General features: G+C 43.9%; 1 protein-coding gene across 1 annotated transcript; it reads left to right on the forward strand.

The window, feature by feature from the left end:
- The first annotated feature begins 7,817 nt into the window (after positions 1–7,817).
- DSEL (dermatan sulfate epimerase like) lies at positions 7,818–11,626 on the forward strand. Its single transcript, XM_024754897.1, has one exon. The coding sequence runs from the start codon at positions 7,830–7,832 to the stop codon at positions 11,466–11,468; it is 3,639 nt and encodes a 1,212-aa protein (XP_024610665.1). The 5' UTR covers positions 7,818–7,829; the 3' UTR covers positions 11,469–11,626.
- The last annotated feature ends 614 nt before the right edge of the window (positions 11,627–12,240 follow it).

The raw sequence follows: 12,240 nt of genomic DNA on the forward strand, positions 1-12,240 counted from the left end.
GCAATATTTTATATGGGTTAGCTCTTTAAGGGTAATTTGCCAGTTTTGCATGATCAAAATGGCATTTACAAATATGAATTCTTTGGATCCCCTTCCCTACCCCACCCTCATGATTCTAGAGTAGGGCCCCAGATCTCACATTGTACATTTTTAACAAGCAGCTTCCAGGTGATTCTTAAAACCACGCAAATTTAATAAACTCTGTCAAAGCCATAATTTTCAAAGACGGATAAGGAAGAGGAGTCAGCTTGCGTTATACAACGTGTGGGCATTTTTGAACAACAAATGCCAACCTCCCGCCCTGCTTTCCCCTGTCTTATCCCCACCTCCACCTCCACCACCTCCACGACTCGCCCTCAAGTCCCCTCCTTTCCACATGCCTCTAAGGGTAGCATGGCCCTCTGGCGGGTTATTTCCTGGTAGATACTTTTTAGATATGAGCCAGTTCTGTTCTCTTGTGATGACTGATACCCTAAACCCACTAGTGTCAGCCCCTGGAGCAATGTTTGAACGACGTGACACTGAACTGCTTTCCATCTCTTGTGTGCATTGTGATAGAACCCTGACCGTGTTGTGCAGTCATCTTTTCTCTCCTGAGACTTCGAATTTGGAGTTCAAAAAGGAGAAATTATTTCTGCCTGCTGATAGGATCAAGATGGTACAAACTTGTTTGCTGAGGGGCAGCCAGGTTTAGTCAGATCCCCATGAAGGATCTGGTAGAGCTGATCCTCAGAAAAGCAGAAAAATGAAGCAAATGCTCAGAAGCAAAGAGAAACGCCTCCTGCCTGGCCTTGGATGGAAGGAGAGAGGGACCTTACTTCCTAGTGGCTTTCCAGTGAGGACGTCGTGCAGGCTGAATCTGACTCAGGTGACAGCACTGAGTGGAAGATACTGGCTGACATCAGACAAGGACAGCTCGTCACATCTGCTCACGGCTAAACTCTCACTGCTTTCTGGGGAATCCTTAAAGAACTGCACCTTGGCCACTCAAGGACCCAGGACAAATTTCTCTGCTACCTTCCAGTCAATCAATTTGTCCCAATAATGTACAATACAAGCTCCACTGTTCCCAGATTGTCTTAATTTTTCTCTCCTGTCTTAGCAATCCTGTTTACCTCACTCTTTCAGATGTGAATAAACAATTAGCATGTAAAATAATTAAACTAGCTGTGAAATAGTTACCCACATGTCTCTGGGTTATTCTACAACACCGACTTCTATCCCTGGTTAGTCCCTGTGGTCCTGTCAGCCTTGGGATGTTTCGGTCACATACCCAAACAAACCGGCAGAGACACATGCACAGGTGTGTGGGGAAGAAAAGAATCCTTGTCCTAGAACAGTAACTCAAAACTTGGCGTGCCTCCCAGGAGCATTTTAAAGGTGTGGGTTACCAGACTGGATACTCAGGGATTCTTAATCCATAGGGCTTGGACAGATTTCAGAAAGTGGCATTTTTAACAACACCTTGGTCTTTCTGATACTGGGGGGTCCAAGAATTTTAATTTGATAAGCACTGTCCCAAAGAAAAAAATTCAGATAATTAAAAAAATGTTTGAGGAGTGCATGTGTGCGTGTGGTATGTGTGCGTGAAGGGTATGAGTTTTTAACATCGGAAGGGGATTTCTGATAACCCTGAAGTCACTTCTTTCCCTTATTGCTTTGAAGGCATCGATTTACTGCCAGTTGTGCCTGGAAGCCTAGCCCAGGCTTTCATTTGAGGTGGAACAGCCGGGTTTAGTGGTGTCTTTGGTCAAGAGAAGACAAACGGACCCAGTACCTGCTAAACAAAAAGCCATGTGTGAACGAATTAGGTGACATCTGGCTCAGGAACCAATGACAAAGAGCTGATTGAAAACGCAGGCAATAATTCAAGTCTTGATTTGAACAACTACCGACCATTTGCACACAGTCAATTTTTAGAGTCACTGAGCTAGGGCAGGGTTTCTCAAACTCAAGAGTATTGACATTCTGGGCTGGAAAACTCTTTGTTTGGGGTTAGGGGCGGGGTGGTCCCATGCATTGTCAGATGTTGAACAGGGCTCCTGGCCTCTACTCTCTAGATGCCAGCAGCTCCTTATCCCTGAGTGTGACAATCAAAAACTTCTCCAGACACTGACAAAGGTCCTGAGGGGCAAAACTGCCCCCACAGAGACCAATGGTACAGACAGGGGGGAGGGAGAGAGGAAGGACCCCATCGTGTGCTCCCCTTGTAAGTTTCACCTAGTTTAAAATTTTCTTTCATAGTAAAAGCACAACTATATGTAAGCAGATGTGGTAGCAATAAAGCCTCTCATTTATAAATACAAGGTTTTAGTGGACTTATGGGGAAACTTCTTTCCTCAGAAGGTGGCCTTGGTATTTTTTAATTTGCGTAAATCCAGTTACTGGCATACAGACTCTTGTACAGCTGGATAAACAAACTCAGGGAACAATCTCAGCCACATCTTCATTAGCAACTCTGCAGGCAAAATCCCTGTCATTTTGAGCTGTTTTGTACTCAAAGCAATTGCAGAAAGAGTATTTTCAGATTCTACTGCCGGCTTTAAATCTGTGCTTTTGTCTTTATTATTGGTGTTGCCTATTACTGCTGGCCAATTGTGCAATAACATTTGCAGCTCAAGTTTGGTGTCTGTTTCTGTACCATCAGAGCTGGTATCTCGCCAAACTCTGGGGCAAAACTAGTCCTAACCGTGCTCATAGATCAGTATAATATACCTCTGGCCTTGATAAGTGGTTCAAGAAATATGCATCTGAGCTCTCACAGACAAAACCATGTCCAGGTAGAGATATGCTAAGGGAAGAATAACTAAGTCTTCCCCAGGTTCAAATGCCCGAGCTCCGCACAAGCCTGTGCCTCGGAGATCAGTGCACAGTCAGTTGCTGAATGCACAGCAATTAGTTCTCAGACATCCCTGCCCCAGTTCTTAAGAGTCCATCAGAATAACAGATCATGGACAAATGTGATTTCAGTCAAGGGGACTTATTGTAGTGTCTTGCCTTGTTTTATTGCTTGCACTTTATCCTTCTATAAGGCAATGTATCAGTAATATTTACCTTATGTTCTAAGGCTCTGAACTTGAATTTTTACCTATCTGAAGACATAAAATTCTTGCAGAAATTCTCCTTAAAATGTTGGCCGACTTCCCTCTGAAATTTCATTTGAATTAACTCACCCCCAAAATGTAGCTCCGACGCCAGTTGTGCGGTGGCAAGTTCCTCAGCACCGTTGGAAGAGCAGGAGCTTCTGATTCTGCTCAGAACTCAGCAACCAGAGGTTCAGAGGTTTATAACTTCTTCATCTTCTGCCTTAAAATGAGGGTGGTAATTCATGTTCAACAGTCAATACACACTCATCACAAACTGCTGGGCTCTGAGCTAGGTGTTGAAGAATTTGAAAACAGAAAATAAGTATAAAGGGAAGATCAGAAAAGAAAAAAGTACAGAAAGAAAGAGGAAGGGAGGAGGAAAGGAAGCCTCCTGCCTTGGGGAATCTAGTCGAGAAAGCATTATCTCTGCTGTAAGCAGGGTGGCTGGGGGTAGGGTTGAAAGATATTCAAATTAAAAAAAAACACAGATTTTCATTAAGTGCTTTGAAATCACAAGTAATATCTCATGTAGATTTAAGATCTTTTTATATAGCAGGAGATCCCTAGAGCAATAGACTGTATGGGTCTTCACTTACATTAAAATAAGATACTGCTGCAGGATCCTGAATTTAGCAGCTGTTGGTATACGTATCTCTTGCCACACTCATAAAGATTTTTAATGTGCAACAACATAACATACAGCTCGTCCCTTCTACGGCTGGAGGCAATATTTATAACTAACTAACTTTGTACCATCTTCATGCGTGGAAGGAGCAATAATTGGAGCTATCCATTTTTAGTTCACAGAAACAAGACGCTCTTCATTTTTCATAGTGCCATTTACCTACCGCCTGTTCTGCCAATGACTTGAATTGTTCAGCCATAGCTCCTGTTTTATTTCAATGGACTCACAACTTGGAGACAATGCCAGTTCAAAGTGAATTAGCCTGAAAGCTCATCTAGAAATGCTGAGAGGCTCGCTGCATCCCACAGCTTCAGCGCAGATGCATGGGGCAGACCTGAAAGCCACAATGTCTGTACCTGAATGCATTCGTCTGTACAGTAAAAATGATCATACTGATGTTAACTCCGAAAAAAAAGATTGGATGAAAGTTGAAATATTCCCCTGGCAGATGTCAGTGCTCATAATAATTCTCTATGGTTCACTTTGCCCTCATGTCGTGAGGCACTCTGCATCCACAGAATGAAAGAGTCCCATGCACACATTTTGTTCTGAGAAATGGTCTGCATGTTTACTCACTGTATTTACTAACACGAATTCCTAGTCGGTTTCCAAAGCTCCTCTTTGCAGAAAATTATAAGAATCTGTGCATTTGGGCTCCTCTTTCCTCCAAATCTACTTTCTCCTGTAAGTGAGGCTGGAAGCCATGGGTCATCTTTCTCCATCGTGGGTCACATAGGGGGACAGTCCAGATGTTTACAGGAAGTTTTGCCTCTGGAGTTTGAAGGAGGATCCTTGTTTCAGAATGAATCTCAGTGGAGGAGACAATGCTCTACGTGAGCCCAACTGTTGAAGGTTCAACTCATTTCAAACACAGGTACAGCCCTTATCGGGGTGGGCGCTGAGTGAATGCCCATGACCTGAAGGAGCTTTGAATAGAGCACAGGAGTGAGCCAGGGAAAATATTAAGCGTAAAACAAATGAGCTGAGGCTGAATATAGATATAAATCATAGAGTGCTGAAGTAGTTCATTCTGGTTAGGGAAAAATCTAGGGTGTATTTACAGAAGAATTTAAGCATCTGAGCTGAGACAAGTATGATAAGAGAACATCAAGAGTCAAAAACAATTTCACCTAGTAAATGGGGGTGTTGGGTGGAGGATGCTATGCAGGAAGGAACGGGATAAAGCACAGTTATGGAAGCAGCAAAGTAAAAGCAAGATTGGCCATTTGGACTGGGGTTGGGTTTCGAAGGGGATAAAATAGAAGACTGATGAGAAGGTAGAGGTCACATTTCCGCCCAAGGTAAATTATTTTGAAATTTATTCTGCTAGCAACGGTCTACGGTTTGGTTTTACCAGGAAGTGATCTAAGCAAGACACTTACTTTTTAATACACATATCTGTCCATTTTCCCAAAATGGGATGGAGTGGGACGAAAGTGAAGGCGTCATCAATCCCCAACTGGGGAGGGGTTTGTTTATTTGCAACAACTGATATTTCACTGCATTCCTGTCCTTACTAAGTTATTCGTGATAGCAGAGGGTAGACCTTAGGTTGACTCCTGCCCAAGTGTAATCTCAGATGTCTGTGAGAAGTTCCATATGTCCAGTACCACAGGAATCACAGCTGCTCTACGATTTCCAATGTCTGGAACTGCGCACATATGCCACATAACTGAGCCACACAGTCTTCGCTGCCTGTGGGTCTTCACTGAATTCTAGGTTTCACCTCTTTAATAAGAGAGGTTCCTTCCACCTGTTTGTCCCATACCTTTCCATCTTTATACTGCCAGAGAAATTATTCCGATCAATAAAGCTGATTAGTCTTTTTTGTTTCCCCCTGATCTTTAGTGTCTGTGCTCCTGAAGTCAGTCTCACATTAATCCGGTATATTGATTTTGCATTTCTGACTGACAGCAACCTCAGCCAGGCTGCCTCACATTCTTCCCCTTCTCAGCCCTTGCTGTTCCTCAAGTGTGATCCATGACATCCCACAGCGTCACCCCGCCCGCCCCCGCTTCCCCCATCTTTTGTAATCAGGCCCAGAACCTCCTCTATCTTCCTCCCACTCCTAGCCCTGTTAGATTGGCCTTCTCCCCACAACCGAAGGGGTAAGAGAAGCGGGACTCGGCCGGCAGGGAGCCGTCTTCAGACGCTCGCACTCCCAAATTTCCCCCTCCTCGGGCTCTATCCGTGCGGGAGCGCGAGGCCGCCACAACCGGGCCGGGGGCGCCAGGAGCCCTGCGGGGGGCCGCGCGGCCCGGCTCCCAGCGCAGAGCAGTTTTCTCCAACTCTCCGCTTCCGTCTCCTCCGGGCCCACCGCTGCCGGGAGACCCCGTCCGGACCTGCCAAGGTAAGCGGACTTGGCCCTTGAGGGGTCTCTTATCCCCAAACCACAGCCAGAGGTCGGGGGTGAGGAGCAGAGGATGGAGTTGGCATGTTCGTAGGAAGCGAATGAAAAAATGCAACAGGCGGAGCGGATCAGGGAACTCCTAGCGTTCATGTTTCCTGCAGAGAGGAGACTTGTCCAAGACTGAAACTTGGTTAGGTTCTTCAGAACCGAAGACGGGCAGCCGCGAAGCTGCTCCTTGAGTGTGGGTCTGAGCTCCCTCTGGTGGCTTCTTGTAAGGATGGAAAACCGGGCTACGGGAGAGAGACTGGTGCAGGACCGCTCGCTGTTCCTCGCTCCCACACACTGTCATGATTTCTCCTTCGAGAAAAGTGACTGCTGTTACTAGTTCCCCTGGCAAAGACACCTTCTGAGCCCTTGAACGTTAAGCCCTCAACCAGAATCATAATAGTCCATTAAACTTTTGCTTTTTGTCTCTGAGTCTTCTGTGATCAAAACAAGAATGACAGCAGGACTCATCTTCTGTTAACTGCATTTGAATAAAAACATTTTAAATGACTAAAGCAAGCCACAGTTAAAATAAATACTCTTAGGAAAGTTACATCTTGTAGCCGCTTGTCTTCTGCCACCATTGTTATCCTAATATATGCGTTGAAAAGTATAAGAAAAAAGAACCATTTGGTCTAACCTAGATTGTAGTTAATAACAGATCTTATTGTGATTCTAAAATTTCTATCAGGAGACGTTAGAACATTTAAATCTTCTGTTTATGTCCACTCCCAGCATACTTGTAGCCTCAGAGAATTTCTGTTTTGTTTTTCCCCCAGAAAGGAGTATGTCATGAAAAAGGAACAGAAAAGACACGTCACTGTTGGTGAAAGGGGAGTTTTCTTTCCCAGTTGGTGGTTACTTCATGATTGGAAGAGAAGTACCTAGGTGGTTGAAGAGATTAGATTTTCATAGCTGTACCGATGAAGCTGATAAAAGAAGATGGGAAAATGCTTTCTCTGGGTCATAACAGGCTGATGAGTAAGTAAGCCTGAAAAAAGATCTGAAATGAGGACAGGAATCTTGAGTGTTTTAAAACCAAGTAGGACTTTGAATACTTGTTGAGGATGTTTTTGCCCCAAAAATGGAGGAAGAAAAAATTCTCAAAGCAAAAAGTGTAAAAAGCTGAGAGGAGTAACAACCCAGTCAGCTCCAAGAATTGCAGTACTTTGTCAGCTTCTCTGAGCACACACAGGCAAAGGCATCAGACACGTATGATGATGGTTTCCTGCTCCAGGAATGACTTCTTAACGTGGATTTTGGAGTGCTTTTTCTTTCTCTTTTTTTTACAATGTGTGTTTTTTGACTCTTTGTGTTAGGCAGATTTATGTCAAGGAATTAAATTGTGAATTCATGGTATTTTTGACTATCTCCACCCCTGTTCACTGTGTGATATTGGAAAATTAGAGGTTTTAACATTCCTTGAAGTTTTATTGGAAGCAACACTGCATCAGGCAAACAGATCCACAGTGTAAGTTTTCTCTTTTTGGCAACTGTACTTGCTTTGAATGAGCCGAATGTCAGCTGGATTTCACAGCATATCCGATTTACAGTCTGTGTTTTATCAAGGCCTTAAATGTATGTTTTATACTCAGCAGATGGGAAACACATTGAGCACTGTGTTTGACATGTATGCCTAAGGAAAGGAGCTCCCCGATGGATCATGGCGTTAATGTTTACAGGACATTTCTTATTTTTACTGTTAGTGATGTTTGCTTTCTCTACTTTTGAAGAATCTGTGAGCAATTACTCTGACTGGGCAGTTTTCCCAGATGACATAGATCAGCTTAAGACACAGAAAGTGCAAGATTTCAGACCCAACCAAAAGCTGAAGAAAAGTATGCTTCATCCACATTTATATTTTGATGCTGGAGAGATCCAAGCAATGAGGCAAAAGTCTCGCACAAGCCATTTGCATCTTTTTAGAGCTATCAGAAGTGCAGTGATGGTTATGCTGTCCAACCCGACATACTACCTACCTCCACCCAAGCATGCTGATTTTGCTGCCAAGTGGAATGAAATTTATGGTAACAATCTGCCCCCTTTAGCACTGTACTGTTTGTTATGCCCGGAAGACAAAGTTGCCTTTGAATTTGTTTTGGAATATATGGACAGGATGGTGGGCTACAAAGACTGGCTGGTGGAGAATGCACCAGGGGATGAGGTTCCAGTTGGCCATTCCTTAACAGGTTTTGCCACTGCCTTTGACTTTTTATATAACTTATTAGATGATCATCGAAGGCAAAAATACCTAGAAAAAATATGGGTTATTACTGAGGAAATGTATGAGTATTCCAAGGTCCGCTCATGGGGCAAACAACTTCTTCATAACCACCAAGCTACTAATATGATAGCGTTACTCACCGGGGCGTTGGTGACTGGGGTGGATAAAGGATCTGAAGTAAATCTATGGAAACAGGTTGTAGTAGATGTGATGGAAAAGATGATGTTTCTGTTGAATCATATTGTCGATGGTACTTTGGATGAAGGTGTTGCCTATGGAAGCTACACGGCTAAGTCAGTCACACAGTACGTTTTTCTGGCCCAGCGCCATTTTAATATCAACAACTTGGATAATAACTGGTTAAAAATGCACTTTTGGTTCTATTATGCCACCCTCTTGCCAGGCTTCCAAAGAACTGTGGGTATAGCAGATTCCAATTATAATTGGTTTTATGGTCCCGAGAGCCAGTTAGTTTTTTTGGATAAGTTCGTCTTAAAGAATGGAGCTGGAAATTGGTTAGCTCAGCAAATCAGAAGGCACCGGCCTAAAGATGGACCAATGGTCCCCTCCACTGCCCAGAGGTGGAGCACTCTTCACACTGAATACATCTGGTATGATCCCCAGCTCACCCCACGGCCTCCTGCAGAATATGGTACTGCAAAAATGCACACATTCCCTAACTGGGGTGTTGTCACTTATGGGGCTGGGTTGCCAAACACACAGACCAATACCTTTGTGTCTTTTAAATCTGGGAAGCTAGGAGGGCGAGCTGTCTATGACATAGTTCACTTCCAGCCATACTCCTGGATTGATGGGTGGAGAAGCTTTAACCCAGGACATGAACATCCAGATCAGAACTCATTCACTTTTGCCCCCAATGGGCAGGTATTTGTTTCCGAAGCTCTCTATGGACCCAAGTTGAGCCACCTTAACAACGTACTGGTGTTTGCGCCATCACCCACAAGCCAATGTAATAAGCCCTGGGAAGGTCAGCTGGGAGAATGTGCACAGTGGCTTAAGTGGACCGGCGAGGAGGTTGGTGATGCAGCGGGGGAAATCATTACTGCCTCTCAACATGGGGACATGGTATTTGTAAGCGGGGAAGCAGTGTCAGCTTATTCCTCAGCAATGAAGCTGAAAAGTGTGTATCGGGCTTTGCTTCTCTTAAACTCTCAGACTCTGCTAGTGGTTGATCATGTCGAGAGGCAAGAAGATTCCCCAATAAAATCTGTCAGTGCCTTCTTCCATAATCTGGATATTGACTTTAAGTACATCCCATATAGGTTCATGAACAGGTATAACGGCGCCATGATGGATGTGTGGGATGCACATTACAAAATGTTTTGGTTTGATCATCGTGGCAGTAGCCCCATTGCTAGTATACAGGAAGCAGAGCAAGCAGCTGAATTTAAGAAACGGTGGACTCAATTTGTTAATGTTACATTTCAGATGGAATCCACAATCACAAGAATCGTATATGTCTTTTATGGGCCATATGTCAATGTTTCCAGCTGCAGATTTATTGATAATTCCAATTCTGGACTTCAGATTTCTCTCCATGTCAATAATACTGAACACGTTGTTTCCATTGTAACTGACTACCACAACTTGAAAACAAGGTTCGATTACCTGGGATTTGGCGGCTTTGCCAGTGTGGCTGATCAGGTCCAAATAACCCGATTTGGTTTGGGCACTCAAGCCATAGTGAAGCCCGTAAGACGTGACAGAGTGATTTTTCCCTTTGGATTTAAATTTAATGTAGCAGTTGGGTTGATTTTGTGCATCAGCTTGGTGATCTTAACTTTTCAGTGGCGGTTTTACCTTTCTTTTAGAAAGCTAATGCGGTGGATCCTCACCCTTGTTATTGCCTTGTGGTTCGTTGAGCTGGTGGATGTGTGGAGCACTTGCACTCAGCCCATCTGTGCAAAGTGGGCGAGGCCGGAGGCCGAAGCGAGCCCAAAGCCTGTGTCTCCCCAAGGGCACCGCATCGATCTTCCTGACATCGTCATTACCTCACTTCCTGGCTCAGGAGCTGAAATTCTCAAACAACTCTTCTTCAACAGCAGTGACTTTCTCTACATCAGGGTTCCCACAGCCTACATTGACATCCCTGAAACTGACTTTGAGATCGACTCCTTTGTGGATGCCTGTGAATGGAAGGCGTCGGATGTCCATGGTGTGCATTTCCGTTTACTCCGAGGCTGGTTGCAGTCCTTGGTCCAAGACACAAAACTCCATTTGCAAAACATCCATCTGCACGAACCCGGCAGGGGTAAACTGGCCCAATATTTTACCACGAATAAGGACAAAAAAAGGAAGTTGAAAAGGAGAGAGTCTTTGCCAGAACAAAGAAGCAGAATGAAAGGCGCCTTTGATAGAGACGCTGAATACATTCGGGCTCTGAGGAGACACCTGGTCCATTACCCCAGCGCGCGGCCCGTGCTCAGCCTGAACAGTGGGAGCTGGACCTTAAAGCTGCATTTCTTCCACGAAGTTTTAGGAGCTTCGATGAGGGCCTTGTATGTGGTGAGGGACCCTCGGGCGTGGATTTATTCGATGCTGTACAGTAGTAAACCAAGTCTTTACTCTTTGAAGAATGTACCAGAGCACTTAGCTAAATTGTTTAAAATAGAGGGAGGTAAAGGCAAATGTAACTTAAATTCGGGCTATGCTTCCGAGTATGAATCATTGAGGAAAGAATTATCAAAATCCAAGCCACACGCAGTGTCTCTGCTGGCTCACGTGTGGCTAGCAAACACTGCAGCAGCCTTGAGGATAAACACAGACCTGCTGCCTACCAGCTACCAGATGATCAAGTTTGAAGATATTGTGCATTTTCCTCAGAAAACCACTGAAAGGATTTTTGCCTTTCTTGGAATTCCTTTGTCTCCTGCTAGTTTAAACCAAATATTGTTTGCCACCTCCACGAACCTTTTCTATCTTCCCTATGAAGGGGAAATATCACCAACTAATACTAATGTTTGGAAACAGAACTTGCCTAGAGATGAAATTAAACTGATTGAAAACATCTGCTGGACACTGATGGATCGTCTAGGATATCCAAAGTTTATGGACTAAATGCTGCAGGTCAGCAGAAATTTGCACTAATAATTTCCAACCCAATTTGTGGATATGAATTAGAAGAGTTTGTATATTCTTGTACTGTGTGTGTGTGTGTGTGTGTGTGTGTGTGTGAGAGTGATCAGTTTGCTACTTGCACAGAGAGATTATTTAAAAATAAGCACCCTATTTGGCCTAGCAGAATTCATTTTTATGTCACCACTTTTCCTTGCCTTTGTTTCTGAATTTTTTCTGCTAAAATGTTTCTGCTGCAGAGGTGTAGATGAAGTTATATTACAGTGGTCAGGGGAGATAGGAAGATTTTAAAGGTTTTTGTCTAACTCTCTCCTTCATCTGTAACTGTGCTGATCTATCTCGAACCTCACACACTGCTAAAGGCCTTGCAGTTGCTGCTATACCCAAGCGTCTGTTCCTTTCAAGATGGACTGCAAAAAATCCTTATCTTTTTCAGAAGGTGTCCTAATGCATTTATCTTGCATGCACACACACACACACACACACACACACACCACACACACACACACACACATATCCTTTTACTGTGTATAATGTTCACTGATATCACTGGGGAAATGGAGAAAACTCCTATCAGAAGTATAGGATCCCTTCTGGAAAATATAGATGGAAATACAGAATGGATTTTTTTTTTTTTTTTTTGAGGTCAGAAACAATGACCTGAAAATCCTCAAAGTTTTTTATTTAGAAGTAATAAAGAATCAGTCTTGGAACGGTGGCTGCCAAGGACCGATACGGTATTTTAGACCTGCTT

This window comes from Neophocaena asiaeorientalis, unplaced genomic scaffold (assembly GCF_003031525.2).
Source record: "Neophocaena asiaeorientalis asiaeorientalis breed wild unplaced genomic scaffold, Neophocaena_asiaeorientalis_V1.1 scaffold124, whole genome shotgun sequence".
Lineage (NCBI taxonomy): Eukaryota > Metazoa > Chordata > Mammalia > Artiodactyla > Phocoenidae > Neophocaena > Neophocaena asiaeorientalis.